General features: G+C 42.4%; 1 protein-coding gene and 1 non-coding gene across 2 annotated transcripts in view; one reads left to right on the forward strand and one right to left on the reverse strand.

Annotated features, from left to right (window-relative positions):
• LOC137789064 (partitioning defective 3 homolog) overlaps positions 1–14,996 on the reverse strand; it is a 307,879-nt gene that overhangs the window by 268,589 nt on the left and 24,294 nt on the right. Inside the window, exon 2 of the mRNA XM_068582319.1 lies at positions 6,969–7,070. Within this exon, the coding sequence (XP_068438420.1) occupies positions 6,969–7,070 (102 nt within the window). The remainder of the gene's footprint in view (positions 1–6,968; positions 7,071–14,996) is intronic.
• Positions 11,585–11,656, forward strand: trnaw-cca (transfer RNA tryptophan (anticodon CCA)). Its single transcript has one exon. It is a non-coding gene; the product is annotated as a tRNA-Trp (tRNA).

Raw genomic sequence — 14,996 nt, forward strand, 5'->3', positions numbered from 1 at the left:
GTGTGTGTGTGTGTGTGTGTTTGTGTGGGTGCGTGTGCGTGTGTCAGCAGTAGCACCTTTCAAAGTTCAAGTACATAACCATATGTTTGCCTGAACCGGAGTGTCAAAGTGAGCATGTGTGTCAGTCTAAAGGGATTTCTTTGTGAACAGAAACAGGTGCTGGCAGCTGACAGGAAGCTAAAGAAACTGTCACACCTTCATATATGCCCGCATGTATTCCACCTACAGATCCCGCATTGTTCTTCCTGAAGGGTGGGGGTTGCTTTAGACTTTACATAAACAACTATATCACATTTACAACCATTGCGTCCACTAAATAATTATCAACCAGTCGATGGTGCTTGGAGTGCAATTAAATATTAGAAAGAAAGACAAAACATCAATTCCATTGAATGTGTTGCATCCTGACAGATGTTTTTCTCAAATTAAACCCGTCCATTGATAGATATACTTACAGACTTGGAAGCAGCTGCTCACAGACATTGCTGGCAAGAGCTTCCAGATCTAAAATGCCACCAGAAGAAACATTTAACAAGAGGCCATCTTGCTTGTACCACGCCTATCTCCTAACTCGGCCTTCATTTTCATTTTCTCACTTAACTACACACCTGTAACATGATGTCGCATAATCTTACAAAGACAGACTGCCATACAAACACGTCGCAAAGTACTCAAAACCACTTCTGTGATCGTTGCACGTTGCGGTAGGCTTCCCCAGGACCACATTTTGCCTTGATGACACACACGCAGGCACACACACATACAGATGCACACACGCACGCACAAACGCATACACACATGCACACAAAATGACAAGGTTAACAGAATAGCAGCCACATGCTGTCACGGCCGGTAATTACCTGAGAACAATCAAACACATGGGCAGCATCTGGGTTTTAGCACATTTACGACTCAGTGAAACCCGTGACGGGTTTCATTTCGGGACAGAAAATAGAGTATTTCTGGTGATGCTTCTACAGGTAGTATTTAATACGTAACAATGTGCAATATAGCACAAGATAGTCCGTAAACTTAGCACCAAACTGTGGTTTTAAATTATAAGTCTTTACACAAGCACAATCAGAAGACGAGTGTTTAGTTGGATGGATTTGCTCTCTGCGGCTCTCTCCTCGTCCACCTAAACCTTTATCATGCAACTCCTAAAATCAAATGGGGCTCTGTGGGTCCACTAAAGTGTTCATCAGCCACGACACTAGACAATGAGTCTCACTGAGATGGTGAGATGCACAACAAATATGGAATAAATACTGAGCTCACAGTGTGTGAGGTGAATGCATTACACTGTCTGAGAGATGAGACAACCAGACACAATAGCCTTCAATCTAAGCCAAAAGAGGCTACATTCACTCCCAAACACATATCAACACAAACGCAGAAACACACACACACACACACACACACACACACACACACACACAGACAAACAGAGTAATTAGTCTTTGATTTCCCCCGGCAGTGTTCTGGTACCAGGGGGCAGCTGCTGGGACCCGGCTTTAGCCTTGGCTAATTTCACTCACGGCTTGATCTCGACCCAGCACAGGTGCCCAATTGGCACCCGACCGCTGTTGCCATGGTAATGCCAACTTCAGGGGCCAAGAAAATGCCAATTGTCCAAGGAGCTAAACCACAGGAGCCATGGATGTGGTACTCATTATAAACTGGCCGGATTAGCGCAAATAGAGGACACAAGTCATATATGGAGAGTTCAGTTAGGCTCAATTAGATTTTCCCTCTTCCTTTCTTTACTTCCTACAGCTTTCTGGCATTCATGTTTTTCTGTTTAGAAAACCATGTCTGTTATTCTGAGGTTGGTATCCATCCCTCCCAAAAACCCATTCTGTGCTGCAGACAGTGTACAGACGCCACTGAAGATCGCTCTAACTTGAGCTTGAGTGCCTCTCTGTGGTTAACAAGCGTCACTGCAACGTCTGTCAAGCTGCAGTTCTTTGCCTCTGCACCTGCTGTAAAACACGATAAACTCAACCGCTGATTCAAGCACTTCTGCTTTAACGAGCTTTTCCCGTTAATCGCCCCCAGAGGATTCCCCCCACGGCCCTGCACTCTTTGAACCCACAGGAGAGGCTCGCTTCCTCTCACCTCTGTCAACAGGGAGATCCAGACCCCACAGCAGTTTTGTGGGTGAGCAGCATGAACCACAACACATCAGACGGGAGAGACGGCTTACATTGAACATTGTGGATTCCCGTCACATCTGGGACACTGTTGAACAATATACACCTTATTCCTCATCACAAGCTCGGTTTTTGTTTGTGAAGTAATTTGATATTTAAGGTTTGCGTGTTACCCATAACACTGGGTTTAATTTTAAATCTGACTCCAGTAAATATGCAGGTTTGCATGCTGTGCGTGTTCTCGTCTCTGAACTGGGTGCATTAGCGCTATGAGAAAAAAAATGCATTACTTGCACTTGTTAACAGATTAGTGTGAAACTCAAAATCTCATACCACACGCTCAAAAGGACTTAATTACAGTGAGTTTGTCCTGCGCGACAACAACAGTTTTGAAGTTTTATGTACCATTTTAAATGCTAATGCGATAGCTCAATTTGCCTGTAACGACCATTAAAGTTGAATCTAATTTGATGTAATTAGCCATTTCACACCCATTTCCGTTTCTTTATAAACTCATTTCAGCAGACACATATTGTGGATTTCTTACCTCAGGCCATCTCCTAACCAGGAGTCATTTTAATTGCCACATTGCCATCTGGTGAACGGATGAAGTGTCTGTATCACAGCCATTTCCAGCCATTTTTTTTCTCGCACTGAATGAATTTTCAAAAGTCTAACCTGAGGCTCTTAAGCTAGATGAAAGTTTGCACCTCCTTCCTCGACACTCTTGACTGACCGGATGAGCTCGTGTCATTTGGCTAGGGGCTCATTCACTCCTGCTGATAGTTTTGTTTGAAATCATCAGCAGTTTCTATCAAGCTGTCCTTAAAACAACACACATGAGACCACAGTCTCGCCGTTCCTCTGACAAACAGTCGTAGAATTCTGGGTATTTGATTCACTTGGGTCAAAGAAAATACACATTTAGATTCAGCTATTTAATTGGGATCCTGGTCTGAGCCTTGAAATTCTTAGTGTGCTTTTTCTGTAAGGCTAGACTAGCCTGAAGCGTATGCCAAAGCACCATTGTGTTGCTATTGGAGTTCCCATAGTTTATATCTTCATTGATCTTGGTGCTATGAGTATCTTCTCCAGTATCACTGCAGTATTCCTAGACTGTACTTGTTTTATGGTGCTATTTAATATTAAAGTCTGAAGAGTTGTTACTATTCACACAGTGTGCCCCTGTCTGCAATGCACCAATGCGACTCTATAAGAAGTGTTTTTACAGAATAGAAAGCACTGGGGCTCTCATAACTGGTTCAAGAATACTTCCTACAGAGCAGGATTTAAATAGTCAAGCAAAATCGTTTATTTTTTATAATCAACTCGCTTTAAGTGCTTATCTTCTGCATAACCACTACTTCACAGTGCCACCAATTCTGTCCAATTGGTGGCAGTAGAGCACCAGGAAGCAACTTCCATTAAACAGTACCGAAGCCTTGAACATCTAGACAAACACTTAATGCATCACTAGTTACAAATATAGTACAGGTAGTGTGAGGACACCACAGACAAGAAAATTAAAAAGCCCTTATGTTTGTGCTTTCTGTCTTTATTAAGCTTTTCAGCGAGCTCAGAGGAACACTGTCCTCCTCATCAGACCGGAAACAATGATGTCATCAACAACAGTTATCAGTTATCATAATAAATGGAGTCATTGAGCTTAACGTCAAACTCAAACCAAACTTAAAACAGCGAGGGGGAACATTTACGCAACACAAAACCAAAACTAAAACTAACCCACTGTAAACACACTCTCGTACTCCTCGTGCATGAGAAGTGGAAGTTAGATCATTCATGTGCAGATCTATTGAGCAGAGGCAGACAGGCCGCAGCATGCAGCTCAATGACTGCATACAAATCACAGCATAATAATCTGATGGCTGAATCTGAACAGGACACACACACACACACACACACACACACGCACACACACACACAAGGCTTGAATGCTCCCAACGGTAGAGTCACCGAAACTGAATGACGACACTCTGCAAGTAGTTCCTACATGAACTCCCCTCTTGTCTGTTTGCTAATGGGAGATGTGAAACCATGTATTTACACGCACACACACACCAATAGCAGTCAGAGAACATATGGTTATGAGTATCAGTCTGATGTCCTGCTAGAACGGTAATATAAATTGTAATATTATTTTAGCTGTTGGTAATCTGAAATACAATCAAACTAACTGGTTGATATCCGTGGAAACAACAACAAGAAACAATAAGAAAATGGCGTGTGTTTGTTCTGCAGCTGCAAAGCTGACATTGACGATAGATAATTGTGTTTATTAAGTGTGTAATTGTGTGCTTTTTAGGGGTCCCGCGTCCTGTCCTTTACAAATGTAGGCAGGAGGAAAGGCAGGAAGCTGCAGTGTTGGAATAGGTCTACAATGTGAACAACCATGTTATGTCACCTGAGGTTAGAGGTGTAGGTCATCTGCAGGGCCTTGTGGTGCAACGGTAGCGTGTCTGACTCCAGATCAGAAGGTTTGCATGTTCATATCACGTCAGGGTCAGGTATTTTCAAGAATTGATGGATCAATCATCAGTTACAGAAACCTTCAGCTTCCCTGTGCAGACATGCAACATTCAACCTGACTGATGCAATGCTAATGATCCCTTCAAGTTACTACACCTCTGGTCTCTTCAACTTGCTCTGGCTAAATGGATTCTCTCATTTATGTTAAGTTATATGTAAATATAAACGCCACAGACACTCAGAGTGTGGACCAGGCCTAAAGCTCTCACACTGACAATTTGATGGAGGCCACATACAGAGTACTAAGCAAAAGTACCAAAATAAATAAATGAACTAAATTAATCAAGCAGTAGACCAACATGAACAGGCGAAGTACTCCAACAATCATAAGAGCAGCGTTGTCATGAATGGGTTAAACTAAGAGGTCTGGTTAACTTTGTTCCCGCCTGTATGTAGAGTAAAACAGGGACCGAGGCAGGAGCTGATAGCAAGAACTGGACAGACTGGATTTACGACTAACAACTATACCAACACACAAAGAAGAACACCCACACACACACACACACACACACACACACACACACACACACACACTGAGATCAGATCATGTGTGTACACACAGACACAGACATAGGGCTGTTCTCCTGGTGTGAAGTAAGTTGTCTCAGCCAACATCTGAACTATGTACTCATGTCATACTCTGAGTCATTTAAAGAAACTACCAACAGAGTTCTACTACAGTATGTCATGTGACGAACTGACTGACGTTGGGATGATTGACAGTATGATACAGGTACAGAGCAAAGTCCAGGCCTGTAACATAACATAACAACACTATAAAACATATATATATATATATATATATAGATATAGATATATATATATATATATATATATATATATATATATATATATCTATATATATATATATATATATAGATAGATATATATATATATCCTGAGTCCTGATATATATATATATATATATATATATATATATATATATATATATATATATATATATATATATATATATATATATATATATATATATATGTATGTAAAATCAAAAACAGCAGTTGTTATTGTACTTGTTTATTGTGAGTTTAGCTGATGAAATGTAATATTCTGTCACCAGTGGGATGTAAGGAGGCCACACGGCCACCAGGGGGAGCAGGTATTCACAGCCAGGGGACACGTGGAAGACAATAAAAAGGAGATAATATATATTATGTGCCAAGTCATCTTCAATAGTTTGGTATAACTGCCAACGAAATTCTTTCTTTCTTTGTGTATGGTCTGTAAAGGACTACATCAGGTGGGTGGAGGAGCGGAGAGGAGAAAGGGGAGAATAGCGGCTGCATCCACCAACGATCCTAAGTGATGTGTAACCATGGCACCGACCACATATTCATTATAAAGTGTAGACACACCTACTTTCCACTCTCTAATACACGGTTTCTCATTAACCTACTGATGCACACACAAAACCAAAGAGCCCGTTTGTATCAAACAGAGAATCGACACCTCACTGGAGTTGAAAACCTTTGTGCGGGAATGTATTCTTCAACATAAATCTGCAGCGCTGCGTAAGTACATATTTTCATTATTTCAGGATAAAGGAGGCTCCCAGACATCTGATATCCTGAGAAAGCTGCAAAAACAGATAGGAATCAAAATAACACTTTCATTTCAAACTCACTTGTTTCATCACCATTTAGAGGAATACGTTATGATCTTTAAAGTGATGATGATCCCAGATAAATCATTCATGTCACCACAACAGCAGCAGAGTGAACAGGTAGAAAAATCATTAAAACCATTTCCCACTCACAAAGACACAAGGAGGGGTTGTTGCTCACTAGTTGGCCCAACATAAAAGCTAAAACCGCCAGTGAGTCAGGTGTAGTCAGCTCTGTTCCCATGGGAAGGATGCAGTGGGATTGTGGGTAATCATTTACAGGTGGTCTTCGGGGGGGCCTATGACATAGATTTTGCACACACACCTTCATACTGCCAAATATAGTCATAGACATAACCTCACCTCAACCTGGTGATGTGCAGTAGTTAAGGGTCCTGTAGTAGTTTAGTAATGATGAGACCGTAAAAGCAGACAGGTGTCATTATGAGCACATGTTGTTTAAACTCTCTGTAGTACAGCCAAAAGGTGCAGACACAACCAAACGATTGCACAAGGACAAAAGGGTGAATATAAATGGGAAGAGGAGGCGAAACGGGACATGACAGTTTGGGAAAATAAACAAATTAATAAAATATGCAAACACATGTTCCCCTTTTCGCTCAGTTCACACACACACTTTGACTCACCCTATCTTTGTCATCCACCACATCGCACAGCATGTCATCCAGGTCCAAAATGCCTCCATCTCCATGTTCCAACCTGTGGACCTGGACCCAGTAGGTGGGGTCCTGGTAGGAAAGGAAAATAAAGAGAGAGAAAGAATTAGCTCTTGAATACAATTAGCTTTATTTGCACCACAAAGACTCGGGATTTGAAGCCTTATGTAAGTGAAGCCATACAACATGTTAGTGCTGCCAGGCCAAAGGAATTAGCGGCTTGCGTCTCCTTAGGAAACAGCTGATCCAATCACCACGTGGCTCATATAATGATCCGGTCAGCTGGCACACAGGGGCTCTGACATGGTTATGGATTCACATCGCGAAAGCAGTTATGAAATGTTTTAATCTCCTGCTGGATGGCCTGCAAAGTAAGCATATGGCTCAGGCCTTTCTCCAGGAGTAGGAGAGAGACTAATACAGGCACCACAGGAGGTGACACATCCATCCCTCCTCATAGTAACATTCACTGAGTAGGAGGTGACAACGCTCCGATGCAGTTTAAAATCTGTCACCCCTTTTCTTGCGTGAGCAGCATATGAATATCATTCATGCATACATAGCGCCTTCAGGAACAGCAGCGCAGATTAAGTCCTACATTAACTCAGTACATCATACAAAGTGGAATCAATCCAATGAGGAACATCAATAACTTTTTTTTCTTAAATGATGATGAACTGCTGAATGTTTTTATTAGTTTGTGCTTTAGATCTCAGACAGGCCCATTCTCCTCACTTAATGCTGCATCAGACAGAGGCCAGTAGTCAGAAGGTGCTAGATGGAGGTGCAGGTCATATCAATAGTTTGAGAAGAGTAACATATCTCCTTAAAGACACAATTGCATACTGTAAACAGCACATAACACTGCTTTTCACAACAATAACCCAGCATATTTGCAGGACACGCATGCTCGTGTGAAGTCTCATTAATATGCTGTGCTGCCCTTCAAAGGCTGAGAGGATTAAGTGCAGAGGCAGGGAAGTAGGGAAATATAATGGTGTGACGTTTTCAGGATGGCTGGCAAATGTGACACTGAAAAAGATCGCCATACAAATAATATCGACAGATAGTGCCTTTTGCTTTCGGGTAATCATCAGGAAATATCTGCTTTTAAAACTTGATTGTCTTTAATCCTTATAGAAATAAAAAGGTCTGTTATGCTGGGTCACTGACTGTCTGTCGACTCCTAACTTTTATATTGGATGAAATGAATATAATACTTTCTTTTTTTTAAATAAAACCTATACACTTGAGTCAAAAGCGTATATGGCAGTCATTGGTACTTTGCTAGGCTTTTTACGCTAGCTTGAGAAGGAGTTTGACTGTTTTTTTTCTCTATCAGGATATAGAAATGATATATTTCTATGGTATAATATATGTTCATCATGATAGAACAGATTCAAGTCTTAACTTCTCAAACATAGTTACTACGTTTGGCCTTTATAGAGCAGTCTTTAGAGGAAATTACTGGATATGTAAAGCAGCTTCATAGCGTGAATGTTACTGTGAACAGAAAATCGTTGAAGAAAGACGTGTGGTTTGGATGTTTAATGTTCAGAGATAAATTGAAAATAAATAATTGTTGTCTTCCTTCCTCCCTGTTCCCCCTCCATCAGCCAGACGTTAAAGAGTAACCATTCAGCTCAGTGACTGTCCTTCCTCCTTCCCCATGTTACCAAGGAACCTTCTCACTCGTCCTTCCCTCTGTCTCTTTTCCTCCCAAACGGAGCTGTCTTTGGGTCTGTGGTTGAATGCCTTCATGCACGGCTCTGTTGTACTGAACTCCAATGCGGTTCACCAGGCAAAATGGTCCAAATCATGAGGGGAATAACTGTGTGGTCTTTTCTTTCCTTCCGAAGGTTATTAGGAGGGAAGAAATGGCAAGTTCATCAGGGGCACTCCCAAAAGACAAGACATGGAATAGGAAGCAAAGAGGGAATTATTTAGATCCCATGTCAGTTCAGGCCACTGAACGAGGAATGATGCATTGCAAAAGCTAGACCACAATACCACCACTATATGTAACGTGGGACTGATAATGTAGAGGAAGAAAGACAGAGGAAAAAAGACAACACCTCTGGAAGTCATTATAAACCATAAACTGACCCTCAGCATTAAACAGGGGAAGGAAATCTTCAACTTGTTGCCACACCGCATGTCCGTTTGGCATGGTCCTCACCCAGACTTGTTCCTCAGATGGATTATGAGGAGCAAATATGTCTCTGATGGGAGCTCAGCCTCATAACTTAATCCCAGAAATGCACTCTGGGAGGAAGGAAAGCATTTGACGATGACTGTTTAGATTTGACTTGGTTAAAATGTGAGCAGGGAGCCAAGTCTGTGGTGCTTTGACTCCAACAAGCTCAGAACGATCAGTTCAAGGTCAGGAGAGTATTAGCAGAGAATTCATCACTAGCTGGGATTGGGTTGGATTTTGTGTTTTCAGGGGTCATCTCTGAATGTGTACACACACACACACACACACACACACACACACACACACACACACACACACACACACACACACACACACACACACACACACACACACACACACACACACACAGCTCAGGGTTTCTTTGTGTCCCTGGTGTTTACTTGTAAGTATTAGAAAGACCTCCTATGAAGATACAGCTGGTCATGTTAGCCATTCAGCTCACAAGTTACCCAAAGGTCAAATCCCCTGTTTAGCCTACGTATCATTTATTCCCTCTGCAATCCTTAAGACCCGTGCTACTTTTGAGAATGTGCTGGAGGAAATGTCTTTTACTGTTGTATTCACACTTCAAACATGCTGTTCCTTTCCCCGTGAGGGGGGATAATCTCTTGGTCCCGCATGCAAATGAGCTTTTCAGTTTATCTTGAAATATTCTATGTGATCTGATTAATTCATAGACAAAATAACTAGGAATAAAAAGATAAATAAAGAGCAACCTGAGTGAAACAACCTTCCGTCGCATCCATGACATTTAAACTCACATGGGCTTCTTCAAAAGTAGCCACGTCCTGTGGAAGCCAGTAGAAATGGACTGAAGAGAAACAGAGGGAGCCAATCCTTCCAGCTAAGGGTGCCTTGTCCCAGAGCCATGAATACTACTGTAGAGTTAGTGCAGTAAGAGATTGTAGGGAGGACAGCCACACTCAGCAGTTAACCATCATCTCTGCTACATGATCCATACGGTGTGCAAGAACGGCTCGGTCCTGTTGCTCTCTGACCTTGACTGCTCTGAGACTACAAATAACGTTTATAACACTGTTTTGGCCTCAAAAGTCATCATAAGCATGCGAACGTTGAGCGCAGCGGAGGAACAAAACCTGCATCAGAGCCACGTCCGTAGTGTTTAGAGTGTTTGAACACAAGCAACGCACCCGAGCAGCACTCTATGAAGTTGTTGCCGTTGTTGTTCTCAAGTGCAACCAAGTGTCACTCGGCTTTCCCTTTCCAGATAACATGAACAGCGCTTCATTATTCAAGTGTTGAGAGGAACTTGGTATGCAACTAGTTTCTGAACCAGAGACAATGGGCCACTACCGCATTGTTTCATAAACAAAGAGACACAAACCACAGGAACAAAACATATCGGATTCGTCGAGTCCAGCTTTTATAGATAATCTGAGCCATGTAAATGTGGGGTTGGATCAAAAGCTGGCATATATCCGGAGGAAAGATTATTGAAATCATGTGGAAACCAGTACAACCTGTGACTATGATCTCTCTAAAAGACCCTGAAGTGTCATTTATCACGACCCAATCAATAAAAGCAACAGTTGCCAGCAAAGAGATTCAAATGTAAAATATGACAATCGCCGGGTATAGCAACACACTGAAGCACTTGCCAACTTTACAACAAAGTGTCACCATAAGATCCCTTTCATATTATAGTAAATGACATCACTTGATGAATGTTTCCTAAAAACGCCTTTCAAATATTGTCACTGAAGTCAAAAATAAGGGGAGCTGGTCAGATGTTCTTTGAGTGTGAAAAAGGAAGAGGCAAAATGTTGCAAATGCCACAGAACAACAATGAACTTGCAGAAAAAACAAACTGCTATGCCGACACTGAACAGATTGGCAGACGAAAATACTTTTGTGTTGGGCAAAGCAGATATGCAGGATGTGCCAGTGTGTATCGTCTGCGGGTGATTTAGCTCGTGCCCCAGTGACCTGCAGAGTCACTCGTCAGCTTTAGTCCTCCATTCAAACATCGCATAAGAGACAACCACCCAGTCTGATCAGGTATCCTCTCAACTGAAGGTGAGGGAGAACAGTGAAGTGGTTGTTCTCTGTGACACACACACACACACACACACACACACACACACACACACACTTGCGACATAAGCTCAGACAATAGCTCTCTTCACCCCATTATCTGTGTCTTTACACCAGAGTGGGTTGCCTGTTCCTGTCGAAGACTGCACAAAGACCGATGCCCTGGAGGAACGCCGGGACGGGAGGAGGCTGTGAGAAAGTGTGTGTGAGAAAGAGAGAACGTGTGCCCGTGTGTGTTTTATGATTGCTGCGTTAGCGCCCGCAAGTGTTCCAATTCCCACAGCGGGGATATTAGCAGACTTGGCTGCAGGAGGACCTCGTGGCGCAACGGTAGCGCGTCTGACTCCAGATCAGAAGGTTGCGTGTTCAAATCACGTCGAGGTCATGACCTTTTAAAAGCTGACCAAACTCGCTGCTGGCAGCAAGGCAGCAGGGAATTAAAGAAAGCGATGTCATTGACAAAGATATGTGTATGACATACACATATCTTTCTCATTAGTTAGCATAAAGGAATGTCAAGCATTTGAAGATGACCCTGCAAAAAGAGAGAGTTGCAGAGTTGTAGCTTTACAAACCATTGAAAAGCAATTGAATCGATGTAGTATTTTGCAGAGGCCCAAAAGAATAAATGTCCACAGTAACTGATTTTCTACACATTGAAATACGTTGATAGCGACATGTGTCAATTCTTTTCAAAAGCGGTTTGCAATAGCGGTTCATAGCAATTTTATCCCAGACTTATGAAAGATTTAATTTCCCTCAGTCCTTCCATTCCTAACGTTGACTTCAGTGATTGAGTGATCTGGGTTAAAATTACTTTTTGGGCACTTTTTTTAGAAAGTTGAGTTAACAACGTGAGCTCATCAGTAAAAATGGTTTTGTGTAAAGCTCAAGAGATTTCTAGAAAGGGCTTCAGTTAAACACTACATCATACTGACGTGGAAACATCTGGGCAACATCTTCATCGGTCTGGCCTGAGATAGAAAGTACAAAAATAGTTGTAGGAAAAGCTAAGCCATCAGCGTTGGCAGTCTAACGCTGCGTTCACACCCGTCATCGCCTGTCCTCACTGCCGTTGCTGAATCAAACTGCTGCTGGTCCGCCTGAAGCAGCGCTGGAAGCCGCACTCGGATGCGACTATGGATGATTTTATGAACCCGGGCACGAGGGCGCTCGATGTTCCGACGTTTGTGGGACTTTCACAACAAATGTAAAGCAGAAATAGAGGTTATTTCAACGGTGGATGGCCAGAAATAGTAACTGTTTTCATGGAGTTAATCCACAGAGGTAAACCACACCCCCTTTCCGGTGTGAATAAGTGAATGACGCACATTAACCACATGAAGTCGAGCGAGTAAACTCACGTGAAAAAGTGTGTGAACGTAGCGTGACACACGCAGCACTGGTTGATCTCACCACAACCCTTGATGTTGAAGTGTCAATTTCAGCAATAGAAGCAGTCGACATGTCAGTAGAAGTCAAAGTGCTGAAAAAAGTGTCATTTTCTACGTTTTGGAGATCTAGCCCTTCATATTAAGAACGGTTAAAGTGTTAAACTGAGGGCTAAATCCTTATTTAAAACCTGCAGACTGTATTTAAATTAAAAACTGTGTACAAATATTTTATATTATTATAACAAACTAATTATATTTCTACTCAGCTTAAAAATCTAAGAGGTTTGAGCGATTATTTATGGACAAATCACTACTAAAATCTCAACAAGTCATTTAGAGAGGACTGCACAATCTCCAGGTTTTCATTGCCTGAGCAAAGAGTTTAGTCTCCACTATTAAGCTCCGACCTCTGACCTCTGGGCGACCAGACCTCCCTGTGAAGCATCAGTTCAAGCCAGTAGCTCAACCTCTCAACCTCACACTTTCAGAGTTTGCACTCTGCAGCACAAACAGCTGTGATTTATGGAGTGTATTTCTCCCCAGTGAGTCATAAACACTAGTGTCACGAACGCTTTCTGCCTCTCTTGTGCATGCAAACACACACACACACACACACACACACACACACACACACACACACACACACACACACACACACACACACACATGGACACACCTCCCTAGCTCCTTTATCTTTGTCAGAACATTCACTGCTGTCATCAGGCAAAAGTAAAACAAACTCAAAATTGAAGATATAGGACAGTAGCAGGCGACTGCTACAACTACTACAGTTGATAAAAGTTGACAAAAAACAAACAAAAGCCTCCTTCACGATCATTCTCAATAAACAGCAACGTTAACTGATACAATGACCAATATCCTAAGAAAGTGAATGCACTTTTATGTCTTTTTTAAAGTATTTTTTTAGTAACGTGGCAAAATGTCCTTCTCAATTCACTGTAGATATACAGTGTCATGCAAACAAATACTAGAGGAATAGTTTTGGCAGCTCTGCTATCGGACAAATGTCTCTGCGGAGCTGACGCTGGAAATTCATTTACTTAAGGCTGATTTATATTCGCGGAGACGCAAGACACGCAAGGGCCCCCTTGCGTAGTCAAATCGGCCATTTTGCGTGCTTGCGTGCATCACCCAAAATTTCTGACTATCCGTCAAAGCAACGCGAGCCGTTCGCAGCCCGCAAGGCTGTGATTGGTCTGCTAACTACGTCCTTTCTGAGTCTCGCATTTCCGGTTTCATAGCATAATACCGCTGTTTTTAAAAGCCATCACAGAAACACGAACAATGGATCCCGTTCAAGAACGTTTGGCTGAAGAGGTCCACAAATATGAGCAGTTATATAACCCGTCTAAGGACACGCAGATGGCGGTGAATTTCTGAAGGGAGATATCGGTGAACGTCGGTGTGCAGGTCGACTCTACGCTCGTTGCGCCACCTACTGTTCTGGCGTCTGGAAAAGTCACGGGAACTATAAACCAAACCGAGTCAGTCAATCCAACTGCGTGGCCAGCCGCAGTTGTAGTTGCAAGAGTGTATATCGCTCTTTAGTGGTTGTTTATAAAAGCCTTCTTTACTAATAATTGACTCAACAGACAAGTTGCCTGATAGACATCATACAAGGTGAAGACAATAGTAGATTATCCAGTTCAGTGTAGTTCACCGGGTTTGCTATCGCTCACTATAAGAGACAGACCGTCCCTTCAGGGCATAACATTTGCCTCCACGTGGATAACGGCAGTCCCAAACTGTGGGCTAAGCACAGTCTGTCTGTGTGTAGATAGTAATGGGCTCATACACTGAGGGAAGCCTTCCGCTGGTATTCCTCTGAGACAAAGTCACCTCCAGGGTCTCTGCATTATTGATGGCCTGCCTGCCCAAAGCAGAGAACAGCACTGAAAGAAATATGACACCTCGCTACAGGCGTGCATGCAGCTCTGCACACACCGGAGGACTGCTGCATGTTATCACAGGAGCACAGCCAGAGACAAATGCATCTGCTGCAACCAAACAGAGACAAAGAGAGGTGTGCTCTCCCACAGAGACAGCCTGCTGCTGAAACTCGTCTGTCAGGTGACAAAAAACACAACAGCGGTTTCACTTGACAATTTGTTGCATCACTGCCCCGAAGACCCTTTTTTATACCAAAACAAACCTGTTTTCTAATCACAACCGTACGTTACCCTAAATCTACACGAAGCATGAATACTCATCGCACTACTGAGAAATATACTGATCTTGCATGAATAATTTGCAAACTAGTTCATTGACAATAATTAGTGTCTCCAAAATTACAACATTTAAAGATGATTC

This window comes from Clinocottus analis, unplaced genomic scaffold, assembly GCF_023055335.1.
Source record: "Clinocottus analis isolate CAN_PGR_092001 unplaced genomic scaffold, fCliAna1.0.p SCAF_18, whole genome shotgun sequence".
NCBI classification, from domain to species: Eukaryota; Metazoa; Chordata; class Actinopteri; order Perciformes; family Cottidae; genus Clinocottus; species Clinocottus analis.